At 43.5% G+C, this 18,581-nt stretch overlaps 1 protein-coding gene across 2 annotated transcripts in view; it reads right to left on the bottom strand.

Annotated features, from left to right (window-relative positions):
* Nucleotides 1-18,581, bottom strand: part of vps37a (VPS37A subunit of ESCRT-I) — a 70,059-nt gene that overhangs the window by 29,952 nt on the left and 21,526 nt on the right. For both annotated transcript variants that reach the window (XM_077606337.1, XM_077606338.1), the window contains exons 3-4: nucleotides 14,423-14,540; nucleotides 3,962-4,065 (exon numbers count right to left, since the gene is read on the bottom strand). In XM_077606337.1, the coding sequence (XP_077462463.1) occupies nucleotides 3,962-4,065; nucleotides 14,423-14,540 (222 nt within the window). The remainder of the gene's footprint in view (nucleotides 1-3,961; nucleotides 4,066-14,422; nucleotides 14,541-18,581) is intronic.

Raw genomic sequence — 18,581 nt, 5'->3', positions numbered from 1 at the left:
TTAAGTTCAACCTGAGACTCATTCCAAGTGGAAACACATATTACAGAGCCCCAGAGATGTCTGATGGGGAGTGCAATATTTCTTTGTTGAGCACAGGGGCACCCCGACGTGTCTCATTTGCACTGAAAAAGTTGCGGTGCACAAAGAATACAACTTGAAACGTCATTATACTACGAGACATGCTGAGGAGTACGAAAAATACCAGGGAGATGAGAGAGCCAACCAGGTTGCCAGTCTTAAAACACGTCTTCTGAGGCAACAGGATTGCTTCAAGAAGGCTACCAAAGACAGTAATGCAGCAGTCGAAGATAGCTACGCCGTTTGTGAGTTGATTGCTAAAGCAGGAAAGCCATTCACAGAAGGTGAATTTATCAAAAAGTGCATATTACAGGCTGCACATATTGTCTGTCCAGAAAAGAAAAGTCAGTTCAACCACATCAGCCTTTCTGCCAACACCGTGGCAGAGCGCATTTCTGACCTGTCAAGTGACATTTATGATCAACTGTGTGAGAAAGCACAATGTTTCAGTGTATATTCAGTGGCTCTTGATGAGACCACAGACATCACAGACACTGCCCAGCTCACAATATATGTCCGTGGTGTTGGTGACAATTTTGAAGTGATGGAGGAGTTGCTCACAGTAATTCCAATGCATGGCAGACCACCGCTAAAGCTTTGTTGGAATAACAACTGATGGAGCCCCATCAATGACAGGGAGGAAGAATGGACTGGTAGAACTTGTTCAAAAAAACTGGAAGAGGAGGTTGTGGAGGAGGCCATAGCTCTGCACTACATTATCCATCAGCAGGCCCTTTGCAGCAGATGCCTGAAGTTTGACAATGTGATGTCTGTCGTTGTGAAATGCATCACCCAAATCAGATCCAGGGGCTTAAGGCACAGAAGGTTCCATGCTTTTTTAGAAGAAATTGAGTCAGAATATGGGGATGTGCTCTACTTGACTGAGGTTTATTTCATTATTTTTTGTTAAAAAATAAAGATATTTGATAACGTTGGAATGTTTTATCAGCGCTTTTCTTGTGGAAATCCTGATGCGGCCCAGTCTCACCCAGACTCTGCCTCTTGCAGCCCCCAGATAAATTGAGTTTGAGACCCCTGCTCTAAAGGAACCTTGGGTGGACATCTAATTGCAGTTTTCTGACATACTGGACATGATTTACAGAAGTCGGCAATATCCTTGGCCATGTTCGGCCAATAGAAATGGCGGCAAACTCTGGCAATTGTCTTTTGACGGCCTAAATGACCGGCCTAGGGGACTGTGTGACTTAAGTCAAGGACTAGCTTCCTACCTTCCTTTGGCACCACTATCCTTGGTTCTGTCCCACCTTTGCATAACACCCCATTCTTAACAATGAACCCATTCCCCAACTTGCCAGCACCACCACCACCTGGCTGACCTATGGCCTGGGTTTGCTGAAAGAGAGGACCAATGATGGGTGGGGTCTTGTTCTGCATCTCACTTATAGTTTGAGGAATGCTAGGAGGCTGCTCAAAACATTCTGGACTAGATTCCTTTTGACTCAGAACAACTCCAAACTGGAACCTATTCTGCCTATTCTGCTTTCTAGACTTCCTCACCTTACTTGGGTGCACCTCAATATCTGTATCATGAAAAGGCATGGAAGCAATTTCTTGTTGCTAAGCCATTCCTGGAGTTACCACATTGCAATCATCTTTAGCAGGAACTAGATCTGACAAAATGGGTAAGTCCTGACCTAGAAGCATTTGATAAGGCAGGTCACCCACCTCCAGTAAATACATCTGGCCCTGAAATTTGACATGAGTGGTTGGATAGGTCTTCTCTTCACCACGCACACAGTACAGATGGGTCATGGCTGAATAGTTCCTCTTACCTATGGGGATCATGTCAGCTGAAAGCAAGGACTGGGTACTGCCTGTATCAACTAGTGCACTGACCCTCCTCCCATTGAACAGCACTGGGACATAGGAGAATTACTGGGCTCCTGAGGAGGTAGGGTCTAAGTTGAAAGCAGACAGCGGCTGTGTTGTCAGGGTTATTTGGACATTTTGGCTTTATATGACCTTCCTGGCCGCATTGAATACACACGGGCTCCGGACTTAACAATAGGCCTCTGCTTTACCGGGCCATCTTTGCCCTCACCACCAGTCTTCCTAAATAGGGGTCTGCTTGCCCCTTTTGCACCCTTCCACTGGGCATAGGTCCATGACTGGGTCTTTCGGCGGGCAGACACAACGACATCGGCCAGAGGAGCTGAGTGAACAGCCGAGGAGGGATTCCGTTCGCTGATCCACACCTGGAGCTCTAGAGAAACAAGTCGAAGGAATTGTTCCAGGAGGACTGGACAGAGGCTGAGACAGGGTTGGAAGCCAAATAAGGGACCAGTTTGGTCCTCGCTGCAGGAGACCGAACTGATGTTGGATGGCTATCCACTGTCGTGTAAACTCTTACTGCATCTGAGCCCTATGCTCCTTTTGTTGTGCCGTATGAGCCCGGAACATCTCCTTCAAATCCTGGAAAAAGGTGTCCTCAGCAACTTGGCTTGGCTCTGAGCCCTTTTCTTCCCCCATTGCACCTTGAACAGGCTGAGCATCTGACTGTAGCTTTGATCCCATGGCATCTATTCTTCAAAGCAGGGTAACCGGCCAATAGCTGATGGTGACAAAACTGTCACTGGGGGAAAAATATCTGCTCCAAAGGAAAAAGCAAAAACTATTCCATGCTACCCTCTAAAGCAGTGGTCTCAAACCGGTCCTCAAAGTGGGTGCAGGTTTTCATTCCAACTCAACAAGAGGATACCTTTTGCAATTGTAATCAGTTGATTGCAGCCAGGTGCTACTTATTTTAGAAGACACCTGATTGGTTAAAATGTCGGCACTGGATCGGTGGGAACAAAAACCAGGACCCACTGCGGCCCTCGGCGGAATCGGTTTGAGACACCTGCTCTAAAGGCTATGCCACTTCTGACACCAGTTGTGATAGCTCTCCGAGCGGGTTTCACCAAAAATTGTGGGTGTGGCCAAAAAAACGGGGAGGTTTGTAAAGCCAGCATAGTTTTATTGTGCAGACGTCTGCATTGTTGCACTTAGAGAAAAGAAAATGTCGACTAACTCATTCACAAAATACAGGGATACATAAAGCATGTGGCCAGCACATAAAACACAAAGGGCACACCAAACAATCAATTTCTGCCATAACCGTCACAGCGCAAAATAAAATGGGTGAAAAATTAGATGCGAAAGAAATCATAAATCGTTAATGAAAAAGATTAAAAGTTCAATGTAATATTTTGAATTCTTTATCTTATGTTTATTAAATGTGTCTGCTTGTGTTCGTGTGCTCTCTCTTGCCTAACGTTAGCTTCCTGAGACTCGTGCAGCTGCGCTTCAACACGAATAGATTTAACATGTTAATTATTCATTTTAATGCCTTATTAAATAATTTTATGATAATTTTCTCTCACTTTTGTATGTCTTCATATCTTTCCAACAAAATTGGGACACTTGGATCATTTTTAAAGGGTTTATAGTTGGTAGCTTTGTGAGGACCGTGGAACGAATTTGAGAATTTACATAAAGTACGGCTCTTCTTACGAAATGTTCAACTTACGGTGTGTATGTGTGAGAGCGTGCGTGCGTACGTGTATACATATATGAAACACGTTGACGTCACGACGCCATTGCGTCGTGACTTCATCGTGTCATGGCATCCTCAACTTGTAGTTTGGTGCATGTTGTTTTTATGCGCCTATAAGCCGTACTCTCGATTAAGTCATTTTTTGCACCGAAAAAAGTGGCTTATATGCGAGTAAATATAGTACATGTATACATATACATAGAAGGGAACCAATGAAACATTTTAGCAAAAACGGAAAGCCCTGTTCATTGTAAACATGACCTTTCTGTATCAAAGCTACTGTCAGTTGTTCTCAGTGTGCAATATATAGAAGTAGATCAAACTCACTATGGAAATCCAGACTGGCCAGTGGACAACAGGGTAGGAGGACTCTTCCAGAACTCATCAAGCAGACTCTGAATGACCTTACCTAGGTCTGAATGCATCCCAAACTACAACACAATAGGAAAGTAGTAGGTTCAGCATGAGGTAATGTAGTGTAGTAGTGTTTAGAGTCCATCTTTATTTCATAAAGCAGTACAATTTTGTGCTACTACTTATTGTCAAATCAACCCAAATGCAAAAAAATAATTCATTCATTTTCTCCAGGATAGCAGAGGTTCTCGACGGAGAGAAGGATTCACTCTCACGTTCATACCTAGGGGCAATTTAGAGTGTACAGCTGCCTAGAATGCGGTTTTAGGGATGTGAGGGAAACCGGAGCACCAGGAAAAAACCCTGCAGGCAAACGTGGAAACTCCACACAGGAAGCTTAGAACGAACTGGGGTTTGAACCCTCGCCGCTAAAGCCGGGAGCAGAATTCACACTCCCAGAAACCCCTGAAACCTAAACAACAATGACAGCAACTTTGAAAAAAAAAAAGTATTTTTCTTAATATTGTATTTAAGTGTCAATTACATTGAAGGTTACATAATATAGACGAGTGACTAATATTAAAACAAAGAATATAGAGCAAAGTCATTTTATAATTTCACATTGGTGGCCCGGCGACCTCACAGTTCGGGGGTCCTGGGTTCAAATCCAGGTGAGTCCACCTGTGTGGAGTTTACATGTTCTCCCCGGTCCCGTAGGTTTCCTAGGGGTACTCCGCGGTTTCCTCCCACATTCCATAAACATCCATGGTAGACTGATTGGAGACTCTAAATTGCCCCTGGGTCAGGGTCTGAGTATGCATGGTTGTCCGTCTCCTTCTGCCCTGCGATCGGCTGGCCACTATTCAGGGTGTCCCCCGCCTCTGGCCCGGAGTAGGTTGGGATAGGCTCCAGCACCCCCAGCGACTCTAATGAGGATAAAGCGGTTCAGAAAATGAGATGAATGCATAAATAATTTCCTTCATATATATATATACAGTGGTACCTCGTCACACGACCGCTCGTCATACAACATTCTCGTCTTACGACGGAAATTTCGATCGAATAATTCGCCCGTCATGCGATCAAAATTTCGTGATGCGACCAAGTCAGGTGGCCATGGCACTGTCTTTTTTGCATATCTTTCGTGTATAACAATATTTACGAGCACCGGATGAGTTATTCAGACCAGGAAACGCACAACGCGCATGCGCGGGGAAAAGAGGGCTTTCTGGGTAATGAAGTATACTCGTGCACACAACGCCGACAGGCAATGGCACTCTTTCTCAGAATAAAACTTTACCCACAATGAATATGTGGGTAAGCTCAGCTGCTGCATTTCCTGTTATTTTTATCTAATACGAGGAGTATTATATTACTTCTCGTTCGCTGCTCATAAGAACATCAGGGGCACTGGCTCGCAACAGCATTCCCGGTAGCAACTCTATCATAGGCGCCGTTCGAGGGGATGCGAACACAGATGCTACAAGCTAAAAGGGAGCCGGTAGCCAGCGCCCCCGAAGCTCCCATGAGCAGCAGAGCAATCGCTGATAAAAGACTGCTGCTCGTTGGCTGCTCATAATAAAATCAGGGGCACTGGCTCGCAACAGCATCCCTGGTAGCAACTCTATCATAGGCGCCGTTCGAGGGGATGCGAACACAGATGCTACAAGCTAAAAGGGAGCCGGTAGCCAGCGCCCCCGAAGCTCCCATGAGCAGCGGAGCGATCGCTGATAAAACACTGCTGCTCGTTGGCAAGTGGTCGTGCGTTATCCGATAGTGAGGACATTTGTGTGCATCATTTTCGGAGTATTTTGAAGGGAATAGTACAACAGCAAACAGCCCATCGATAGCGAACGTGAGGGTGGAGTGTTTGTTCTGTTTACGAGTGCGTTGTGTGGGGGAAAAAAACGAAGCCCCCGCCCCTTTTGTGCCTCTCTCCCCTCGGCGAAATCCGCCCAATTTTAGTTAGATTAAACACATTTTATTTCTATTAAACCACTAGTTATGTGTTACTTTGTTAATAGATGGGGAGTTAGAAGAAATAAAACATTTTTTCCAATCCAATATCTTGTTTTTGGTGTTTTTTCAGAGGGCTGGAACGAATTTTTTTTTTCCATTCATTTCAATGGGAAACGTCCGCTCGAGTTACGAGAACCTCGTCATACGATCTCAGTCTCGGAACGGATTACGATCGTATGTCGAGGTACCACTGTATATTTATATATATATAATATAATGTGTGTGCGTGTGTGCGTGTGTGCGTGTGTGCGTGTGTGCGTGTAGGCGTGTAGGCATGTATGCATGCATATATATATATATATATATATATATATATATATATATATATATAAATATATATATATATATAAATAAATAGTTCATAGTCTAGCTTTGAATGCTCAGTTGACGCCAATCTAGCGGCTGGAGTTCTTTCGGAATGACGGCGAGCACCAAATTAGTGTGCTCCCCGTCATACTGGGTGTATTGACAAAAGAACTACATATCCCAGCATGAACCGCGCACGGGGGAAAATGAAGTCGCAGGCTGCTTACCGTAGTTGCAAGACCTGTAGAGGATGGTGTACCCTATCGACTGATTTATTTTATTTTATTGTGATAACAATTTTAATATATATATATATATATATAATATGGATCAATATTGAGCCGCAACAGCTCTCGCAACTACGGCAAGCAGCCCCCGACTCTATTTTCCCCGTAGAAAAAGTAGTGCGCAGTGACTGCTGGTATATATAGTTCTTTTGTCAACCAATTGACAGCGGCCGTCATTTACTAGGGTGGATTTACAAAAGAACTCCTGCCGCTAGATGTTGGCGTCGCAACTACGGCAAGTAGCCCCGACTCTATTTCCGGTGCGCGGTGAATGCTGAGATATATAAAACTGTGTTTCATTTCGGTTGAGCTCGATCTAGCACATTCATTCTATGTTCGCCGTCATTCCCAGTGGAAGTCTCAACTGTGGTCCGAGCTTTCAGGAAGGCAGAGATTACTGACTCGATTAATGACGACTTTGGTGAGACGGAGACGTGCGTGTTAGATGCCGCATTCGCCCACCTGTTCAACATGAGTTATTATGCTATTGCTGTGTCACGAAAATACTAATACTTTAACCTCGGAGAAATTTAAAAAAAACTGTTGTTTATTCATTTTGGGAGTTAATGGAGTTGTCAGAAAGCTGATTTGTAATCTATTAAAAAAGTTTGGCTGACCTATCTCACTGTTTTGTTGACATTCCCTTTAGCAAGGCACCATCTAGTGGATGCATAACGTAACCCCAGCCTCTACTGTAGACCCGTATAATGCGCAGTGTAATGCGGAGCGGTGCGCCTTACAATGCGCCTTATATATGTGGAATTTTTTTTTAAATGTGTCATTGTCGGCTGCTCTCTGCCCTCACTGGAAGACATTGCCAGCCCTCGTTACCTCAGCAGAGCCAGGAACATCATAGGGGACCCTTACCACCCTGGTTACAATCTGTTCCACCTGCTGCCCTCTGGCAGACGCTATAGGTCCCACAAAGCACGGACAAATAGGCTTAAGGACAGTTTTTCCCCATATCCATCAGAACTCTAAATTTGCGGTAACATAACACACATTCCCTTCTGAGGTAATATGAAAAGATGTTTGGGTGGTGATCTGCCTCCTACTAGCTGACTGAAGGTAAGTGAAAGACAGTGAGAGGTAAGCGACCTGTATCCATAACAGCAGAATGCCAAATTACAAGTCCGTAACTATCACTTACTTAGGTCTTTTGCCGAGTAAACGCAGCTTATGGAGAAGCACCACCAATTTCGTCACACGCAGTTTCTGGGTGTGATGACAAGTAGGCTTTTTTTGTTGTTGATAATGACGACAGGGCCTATGTCCGGTTATTATTATCATTGAGGGTGCGCCTTATAATGCCTTATAGTCGTGAAAATACGGTATAGATTATTAGATATTAATACATGAGTCTTTTTGTAGGTTTATAGTTGCAATATTCAATAATACAGACGCTCCCCTACTTACGAACATTCAACTTACGAACAACGGTACATACGAACATGTCTGCAAATTGCGTTTAAGTCCAAAAATGATCGCAAGTCCAATTTTGTATTTCGCGCCTTTTTCGGAGTAGTACTTCTTTCCGCCGCTAATACCGACGCCTGGCGCTGTGAGAGCTCAGCTCACCCAGCATCTACCTTCTTCTTCGTTGCAATGCGGAAGTGCGTGAATGTATCTCCAGTGTGCAAAGCGCTTTTTTCATTTGTATCATTAAATATCTCATGCATCCAATATTGAATATGGTTGGTAAAAAGCTAAAGGCTTCTATTGAGGGAGTTGCAAGGAAGAGGCAAGCCATTTCATTTGAAACGAGTGGCAATAATAACGAAGCTTGATGCGCGTGAAAGTGGTGAGCGTTTCACGGGCATTGAATCGTTCGACCGTCAGTACCATTTATAAACAGAAAGATCGAGCAGCAGGACCCAAATATTGAACGTTGCACAAAGTTTGCAAATCAATTGAATGATGCCATACAGTGCTACCGCATCATTTATGATGAAAAAAAGAAGAAAACTGTGCAATCGTCATTAGGTCGCTTCTTTTGGCCAGTTTCTAATACATAAATCTCTCTCTCTCTCTCTCTACAGTACTGTACATATTCTCTCCATTTTATTAAATGTTTTTTTTTTCAGTACAAACCAATGCGTGTTACTTATACAAGCCTTAAACATACAAATGCACTTATATAGACCTTCAATATACTTATATCGGCCTTAAACATAAATTATAATACAAAATATAGCACTGAATCAACTTACAAACAAATTCAACTTATGAACAATTGCTCGGAACCAATTGCGTTCGTAAGTAGGGGAGCGTCTGTATATACTTTTTGATGATTAGACTTGTGTACTTGGCGAAGAAAGCATGTAAAGCAGGGGTCTGAGGTGGTGAGGGCAAAGATGGCCCGGTAAAGCAGAGGCCTATTGTTAAGTCCGGAGCCCGTGTGTATTCAATGCGGCCAGGAAGGTCATATAAAGCCAAAATGTCCAAATAACCCTGACAACACAGCCGCTGTCTGCTTTCAACTTAGACCCTACCTCCTCAGGAGCCCAGTAATTCTCCTATGTCCCAGTGCTGTTCAATGGGAGGAGGGTCAGTGCACTAGTTGATACAGGCAGTACCCAGTCCTTGCTTTCAGCTGACATGATCCCCATAGGTAAGAGGAACTATTCAGCCATGACCCATCTGTACTGTGTGCGTGGTGAAGAGAAGACCTATCCAACCACTCATGTCAAATTTCAGGGCCAGATGTATTTACTGGAGGTGGGTGACCTGCCTTATCAAATGCTTCTAGGTCAGGACTTACCCATTTTGTCAGATCTAGTTCCTGCTAAAGATGATTGCAATGTGGTAACTCCAGGAATGGCTTAGCAACAAGAAATTGCTTCCATGCCTTTTCATGATACAGATATTGAGGTGCACCCAAGTAAGGTGAGGAAGTCTAGAAAGCAGAATAGGCAGAATAGGTTCCAGTTTGGAGTTGTTCTGAGTCAAAAGGAATCTAGTCCAGAATGTTTTGAGCAGCCTCCTAGCATTCCTCAAACTATAAGTGAGATGCAGAACAAGACCCCACCCATCATTGGTCCTCTCTTTCAGCAAACCCAGGCCATAGGTCAGCCAGGTGGTGGTGGTGCTGGCAAGTTGGGGAATGGGTTCATTGTTAAGAATGGGGTGTTATGCAAAGGTGGGACAGAACCAAGGATAGTGGTGCCAAAGGAAGGTAGGAAGCTAGTCCTTGACTTAAGTCACACAGTCCCCTAGGCCGGTCATTTAGGCCGTCAAAAGACAATTGCCAGAGTTTGCCGCCATTTCTATTGGCCGAACATGGCCAAGGATATTGCCGACTTCTGTAAATCATGTCCAGTATGTCAGAAAACTGCAATTAGATGTCCACCCAAGGTTCCTTTAGAGCAGGGGTCTCAAACTCAATTTATCTGGGGGCTGCAAGAGGCAGAGTCTGGGTGAGACTGGGCCGCATCAGGATTTCCACAAGAAAAGCGCTGATAAAACATTCCAACGTTATCAAATATCTTTATTTTTTAACAAAAAAAATGAATTAGATAAATTAACTTAAAGATGAATAAAAAATAAATAAATCAGTAATAAAAAAATAATAATAATAATGAGCATACAGTAGATATACACTGGCTGGCTAAGTAGAGAAAACTAATTATTTTTATTCCGTTTCAAATGTCTGTATTAACAGCTCTTTAACCTTTAACTTTCTGAACTTGAATGGAACATTGAACATGAAATATTCTGAACACGGCTTCTCTTGCCTACTTGTTCCTGCTAGAGACCTGGCAGCGCTTCTTCTCACATAGCTGAGTCACATTTGGCTTGAGGGAGGAAGCAGTGGAGACCCTCAGTAGAGCTTGAAGATGCTCATCAGTAAGTCTGGACCTGTACTTGGACTTATTGAAGTTCAAGGTGGAGAAGAGCTTCTCACACAAGTATGTGCTCCCAAAAAGGCACATGGTCCGCTTGAACATTCAGGAAAGTTCAGGGAAGCTGGGGGTCAACTCTCTCAAAAATTGCCCAAGCTTGTCTGCTTCTCCATCTCACCTCCCTGAACTTGGCTTTGAGTGCAGAGTTGCACTGCAGGTCAATGAGGTCCATTTGAAGCTCAGGAGGGGCATCTTGCACATCAAAGGAGAAGGGGTCCGCACAAATTTGAAATGTGGCTTTGTGTGTCTTGAAGTCTGCAAATCTGTGATCAAATTCCTCCTGTAGCTTCGAAATGGCCTCAACATACTTCTCACCACTGAATGGTGTGCCTACATCCACGAGAGCCTTGCATGCTGGGAAATGGCAAAGGTTTGTCTGAGAGAGCTGGGCTTTGCATAACACGAGTTTAGTGCAGAATGCTCTCACGTTGTCATAGGCAGCACTGACAAGTTGCCCCTGGCCTTGTAGCTTCTTGTTCAGTACATTAAGCTCATGTGTGATATCAACAAGAAAAGGTAAGTCCATGAGCCATTTGGGATCACTCAGCACAGGAACAGCAACCCCGTCTATCTCCATGAAGTCTTTTACTTCTGCTCTCAACTCAAAAAATCTCTTCAACACGTTTCCCCTGCTGAGCCAACGTACCTCAGTGAAGTAGAGCACATCCCCATATTCTGACTCCATTTCCTCTAAAAAAGCACGGAACCTTCTGTGCTTTAAACCCCTAGATCTGATTTGGTTGATGCATTTCACACGACAGACATCACATTGTCAAACTTCAGGCATCTGCTGCAAGGGCCTGCTGATGGATAATGCAGAGCCATGGCCTCCTCCACACCCTCCTCTTCCAGTTTTTTTTGAACAAGTGCTACCAGTCCATTCTTCCTCCCTGTCATTGATGGGGCTCCATCGGTTGTTATTCCAACAAAGCTCTTCCATGGCAAACCGGCATTCTCAATGGCATCACACAGCTGGCGAAATATTTCCTTAGCGGTGGTCTGGCCATGCATTGGAATTACTGTGAGCAACTCCTCCATTACTTCAAAATTGTCATCAACACCACGGACATATATTGCGAGTTGGGCAGTGTCTGTGATGTCTGTGGTCTCATCAAGAGCCACTGAATATACACTGAAACATTGTGCTTTCTCACACAGTTGATCATAAATGTCACTTGACAGGTGAGAAATGCGCTCTGCCACGGTGTTGGCAGAAAGGCTGATGTGGTTGAACTGACTTTTCTTTTCTGGACAGACAATATGTGCAGCCTGTAATATGCACTTTTTGATAAATTCTCCTTCTGTGAATGGCTTTCCTGCTTTAGCAATCAACTCACAAACGGCGTAGCTAGCTTCGACTGCTGCATTACTGTCTTTGGTAGCCTTCTTGAAGAAATCCTGTTGCCTCAGAAGACGTGTTTTAAGACTGGCAACCTGGTTGGCTCTCTCATCTCCCTGGTATTTTTCGTACTCCTCAGCATGTCTCGTAGTATAATGACGTTTCAAATTGTATTCCTTGTGCACCGCAACTTTTTCAGTGCAAATGAGACACGTCGAGGTGCCCCTGTGTTCAACAAAGAAATATTGCACTCCCCGCTTTTCTTGAAACTGTCCGTGCCCATCACCGACCTTTCTCTTCACGGCAGGCTTTGAAAGAGACATCTCTGGGGCTCTGGAATATGTTTCCACTTGGAATGAGTCTCGGGTTGAATTTTAACTTTCAGTCGTGCGGGTCTGTGGCTCATGCGCCCTTTCGCTCAACGATCGTATTGGATTACGGCAGTTCTCCGAATTTCTCAAGTGTCATGTTAACGCACTTACTGTTAAGTTTCAGTTTCACTCGCGGAGATGGCTACAGACACTGACACAGGCTGGATCACGGATCATAGCGCCTCATTCAGTTCTATGCTGAGAGCAGCGGAGGAGTGTGCGCGCCGAGCGGAGTGATCGGCTTCACAGCTTCTCCTCCTCCCAGCTGATTGGAGGAATGAATGAGTGAGTGAGGCACTGGACAGCCCAGCCGATGTCCCGCCCTCCAGAGCCGTATACCTCACCGTGATTGGTTCATTCAGCTCCGAACACAACAAGTGTCATTCATATCAATCTTGCGGGCCGCACGAACATTAATCTTTCATATTAAGACGGGGGCCGCAAATTATCGTCCCGAGGGCCGCAGTTGGCCCGCGGGCCGCGAGTTTGAGACCCATGATGTAAAGCATGTAGGTGGTAGTGATAATAGGGGTGACCCTATTTCGCAATTTTTCGATGATCGCGGCCATGTCTGGTCTACATTACACCACGATAATCGAGGGATTACTGTAACATCTTCTGGGTAGAGAGGGAAATAAGAGAATGTCTGAATATTACCTGCGCTGTTGAGGTTCAGTCAATCATGTTTGCTCTCAATGTGTATTAAGTCCATTCATTTTTTTCAAGATGGCGCCGTCAGGCGGCAGCCAGTGGCAATAGCTCTGTCTGCTCTTATTAGTTTTGTGTTTTTCAGCCTTTCTATCTTTTTTGTTACATTTTAATATTTCTTAATACATTCCTTTTTACTTTAATGTTTTTACAACTTTCTTTGTTTGGTTTCTTTCTGCTAGTTCTTTTTTGGAACCATTCAGCCATGCCTCCGCTGTCATACACATGGGATCAGCTGTGAACAATACGCAGCAGAAAGAGCAACACCTTGATGCCGCTGGAAATTCGGAGCTGGACAAAAGTGCCGGGAGAAGAAGCGACGCTTCAGACCAATCATTCCATATATTATCATGGGGAAAGTGAGAACCCTCCCCAATAAGATGGAAGAGCTGTCTGCGCTTTCCAGGCCGGAGACGGAGTATCTGAAGTGTTGTACTCTTATGCTGTTGATTCTTCAGCTTCAGACTACTGAGGGACAGTGCGGATAAGCTTGGAAGAGTGATTCTGCATATTTTCAACCTCGGTCTCCGTCTCCAGAAGATCCCCACCTTGTGGAGGACTTCCTGTGTGTGGTTCCACTTTTATCTAACTCTACAATGTCTTTTTCTTGTGTCTGTATCCGTTTTTGCTACTGCAACCTAGATGACGCTGCTCAAGTGGCAGCCGGTAGCGGTAGCTCTGTCCGCTCTTGCTTCTTTTGTGATTTTCCTGCTTTTCTATCTTTTTTAATTGCATTTTAATATTTCTTAATGCTTCCCAAATAATTTGCCTTTTACTTTGTGCTTTTTGCTTTGTTGTTTTGCAACCTTTGCGACTCGACCCCACCCAGTCACGTGGCTTTGTCTGTGCTTGGATTGGATTGGATTGGATAACTTTATTCATCCCATATTCGGGAAATTTCATTGTGACAGTAGCAAGAAAAGGCATAGTTATAAGTTAGACGGTACAGTCGTAACGGCCGCAGAAGCAAAAAGTACAAAGCAAATCAAAGTAAATGGGATCATTAAGAATCACCAAATCAAATCATTAAGACAGAAAAGCAGCAAAAACAAAAAAACGAGCAAGCGTGGACGGAGCTACCGCCACCGGCTGTCACTTGAACTTGCTACTGCAACCAAGGAAATTTCCCGAATATGGGATAAAATAAAGTTCCAATCCAATAAGTAGAGACAGATAAAGAGGACAACTGGGAAACTTCACTTTGACCTTTTCGTGGGTATATATCATAATCGCTCATTTTGGCTGCGTTATAATTCTTTCGCTTTCGTGCTGTGTACGCCACTCTACCCGCAAAATGATTGGCTGGACCTCACCATGTTCGTCTACTGAACGTTGGTCAGGAACTAGTATTGACATCGCATCAATGCCATTGTTCTTTTTGCTGTTCGGGTGGTGTACTTGCATCTTAAACTTATCGACTTTTATCGAACATTAATATTTCTGTTGACAAAAATTATATGACGATAGCAAGCTTTATAGTTTTATCGTCGAGGCATACTTACATTAGTGATGAGGGGGCTTGTGATCGAAGTGCCATTTTTGCTGTCGATGAGATGGTGACCGACAGGAGGATATATGCTAACCACTGGCTTCTCCTGAGGGAACTGAGGAGGCAGAAGACTGAAAGAAGTTGACAGCCTTAGCTTGAACTGAGATTTATAGATCTATGTATTTAACACTGAAGGATTACTTGGGTTTAAGTTAAAATTAGTCAAGATAAATGTTTGAAGTCAGACAAATACAGTGGTACTTAAGCTACAGTGGTACATCTAGCTACGAAATATTCATATTACCGAAGGTCAGGGAAACCTTTTTTTGCAAGATACGAAAACCGCCTAAATTACACAACACCAAACAAAATATGAAAAATTCATTCATTAATTTTCTGAACTGCTTTATCCTCACAAGGGTCGTGGGGGAGCCAACCTCAGCTGATTTCGGGCACGAGGAAGGGGACACCCCGAATTGGTGGCCAGCCAAACGCAGGGCACAAGGAGACAAAAAAAAGCATTCATGCTCAAACTCATAGATAGGGGCAATTTAGAGGGTCCAAATAAACTAAAAAACTAAATTTAGAGGGTCCAACTAAACCAGGCCCCCAGAACTGAGGCCGACACGCTAACCACTCATCCGCCGGGCCACCCATATGAAAAATTAATATTTAATAAAACGTGTATACAAAGAAACTTACTGTATCAGTTTTTTTTGGTCGTTCTAGAGTTACTTTTCCATCGGCTATGTCACAACATCTCCCATTAGCAAACCGAAGCTGTGTCTCCATGACGGTGGAACTGAGATTAGCACGATGTAGACAATGAGAGCTAGCTTGTGCAGGGTAGCGGCTATCGGCTCTGACATTGGAACATGAAGCCAGCCCAGTCCAAAACCGTCACGCTCACACGGCCGCCAGCACCAAAGGCCCACTTTGTGGGCACTTTTTGGGACAATAGCTGATCTCCGCTTGGCCACCGGTGAGTTTTTGATTCGTGTGCCTTCGTTCGTCACAATGTTCTTTCCTGAGTGTACATAACATTATTTGAGGTTGTGGGTTTGTGCGTGTGTACATATGTCTACTCAGTTAAACATATCTAAGACTGTCTGCATGTTAATATGTACTGTCCCTTTATTAAATAAATCAAACTCAAACTCACAATTCCACCACAGTGAATTTTTTTATAGGGTTTATGAGGTATTAAAGATTGTGGAGCAAATTACAATATGTTCACACCAAAAGGGCACACAACTATAAAATTTCCTCTAAAATGAACGCTGCACCCAATCAGTCGGTGTGCGTTGTGTATGCACTAAATACTAAATTCTGCATGGCCTTGACTGACTGGTTTCACTTTTTAATGTGGTCAACCCAGCGGATCTTTGTGTTCTCTTCGTCAAATGAGCAGACCCTAAAAGTGTCGTACCTACGTACTGCAAGCACTACGGTAAGCAACCCAGATGAGTGGAGATTCAGTTGACTTCCGTGTGCCTGTAGTGCTTTTAAACCTCAAAATAATCTCAGTAGTCAAATAAACAAAACTAGATACAGTAATACCTTGACATAAGAGTGCCCGACATACGAGGAATTTGAGAGACTAGTAAAATTCCGAGATAATATTTACCTTGAGATACGAGAACAAATTTTGAAATACGAGCATACGAGACAGCGAAGGTGGCCGCAAGAGGCTGCTTATGATTTCAGCGCCTCGTGCAAAGATCTCTACGAACAATGGGCGGAGCGCTTTTTTTGCGTCAGTCAGTGCAGAATTAAGGGAAATAGAATGGGTCCAAAGCAAGACAGTGCAATGAAGGGTAGTGCAAAGAAAAGGTGTATGATGACAATCGATATTAAGCACGAAATAATCGAAAAGCATGAGTAGTGTACGCGTGACTGAGCTGGCTCGCCAATACGTATGGCGAAGCAGGAAGTTCGCCTTGAAAGCCGTGGTGGAATACATTAACCTCTTTGCCTTGGTTATTGCACAAGGTTTATATTTAGTTCAACGTAAGATCAAAACTTTTTAAAAGTGTGTTTGTATAGGAATCTAAGTTCATTTCAGTTAAATTTAAAGTTTGTTATGTTATGAGCGCATCCGTCAAGTCTCTCTCTCTCATCCGCGAACTCCCCATTCTATTGAATAATGCCTCATTTTATTATTAAACATCATAACCACTAGTTATTTGTTACTCTGTTAGTAGATGGTGAATTACAACTAATAAAAGTATGTTTTTCCATTGTAATATCCTTTTTTGGTGTTTTTTTTCCAGAGAGTGGGAACGAATAAATTTGTATTTAATTCATTTCTATGGGAAACCTTGATTTAAGATACGAGTAACTTGACATACGAGCTCAGTCCCAGAACGCATTAAGCTTGTATCTCAAGGTATGACTGTAGCTATTTAGAGGAACGGGCTGACATGAATGACAACAGGATGCAGGTGTGAAAGCTTGGAAGATGGACTCAAGCCATGGATCGAACGCGAAAGAGCAGCTGGGTGAAGCAACATTGCCAATGGCTAGGGAGCAATGGATCTCGGATGGCAAACATAATGCAAAAACTGGCAGGTAGCAGCTCATGAGTACCATGATGAGTTGGAATGCATTGTGGATGCCTGGGCTAAAAGTACGGAAATTTCATTCACAATTGAGACAGCGCCCTTTTAGTTGGTGCGCCCTATAGGTGTGAAGATAAGGTATGCTAATTCAATGTAAAATATGATTCTACTGATAAAAATCCAAGTTACAAAACCACCTACAACCACTTAATTTTCAAAAACAGAGGTACCACTGTATAGTCTACTTAAACTAACAGCAGAAAATATGGGTTTTCAAGTTTTCACTGAATACAACATGCAAACATTCAGATTTCGATGTGGAAAAAGTATGTGAACCTTTGGTAACTCGTAGACCGCCCTGACCCCACAACCCATGCCAGTTAAAGCTTCAACCAAATGCTTCCTGTGGTTGCAGAACAGACAAGTAGTACAAGAGGTAGAATTTAGAACCATTTTTTGTCATGGAATGGTTTCAGTGCGGCAATTTTTCAGTTATTTCTGATGTGAATTGCTCTTGAGGTCATGCCACAGCATCTCAAACCACTGTCAGAACTTTGAGCAGGTCTCTTCAGAAAACAAATTGTCAAAGCCATACAGTAATCCCTCAAATGTCCCAGACAGATCATCGAAAACCTGCGAAGTCGGATTTCCCCTATCGCTACCGTACTGCGTGTTTTCGTGCCAATTTAAAAATACATGTACACAAGTTGTTGAATGTTAAATGTATACGCATATTAAAAGACTGATGTATTCATATAATCTATATATAATACATTTGTAAATGCTTGTACTTGTAATGAAAGTAGATCCTCTCCAATCCCCCCCAAAAATGCACAGGTTATTGGGAGCTTTAGCCCATGTCAGGTGATGCTTCTTTGTCAGATTCGTGGTCAATGGAATTTTCAGGTGCCATAGGGGCAGCAGGAGGATCTTCTGCGAGAGGTTTTCTGTGCACAAAGTGGTGATGGGGAGTTGTGACCAATGTTTCATTTTTGTACAAATATGCTTTTGTACAAAGAAATGACACTGTCTAGACGATTGCCAAATGTGATGGCTCTGACAGTGTTGTCATCAAGCTCCTGGCCCCTTTGTTGCAAAGTGTGAGCCATATTCAAGATCTCCCGCACATTTCTTAAAGTAAGACCACGTTCTTCACCCTCGTCGTTGTCCGGTGCCTCTTCTTCCTCACTCTGCGATTGTATAATTTCAATGAGGTCCTTATCAGTTGGGGAGGTTGACTCTCGAGCAGTGTGTTGACGTTCTCTGCCGTAATGTCTGAGAAGTCTTCATTGGCTACCAACCGAGCATTATCTACAGGTGAGTGATGAATCTCCTCAGGCATTGTCAAGTTCTTCTCTACTTCCTTCAAATTTTGCCCCAAACTTGAAAAGGGGCCCCGATCTTTTCACAGCAGGAACAACTCAAATTCTTCCATTTTACAATTTTATTGAAGTTTTTGGTGATAGGAAGGAACAACTCAAATTCTTCCATTTTACAATTTTATTGAAGTTTTTGGTGATAGGAAATGAATTAGCTGGTGGTAAGAAAGAATTAGCTGTTGCTGAAAGGATTAGGTTGAAAACCTTGAAAAGGGGGGAAGAAAGTAGCATG

This window comes from Stigmatopora argus, chromosome 7 (genome assembly GCF_051989625.1).
Source record: "Stigmatopora argus isolate UIUO_Sarg chromosome 7, RoL_Sarg_1.0, whole genome shotgun sequence".
NCBI lineage: Eukaryota > Metazoa > Chordata > Actinopteri > Syngnathiformes > Syngnathidae > Stigmatopora > Stigmatopora argus.
Note: the sequence above shows the minus strand (reverse complement) of the source record. Positions and strands in the feature narration are given on the sequence as shown.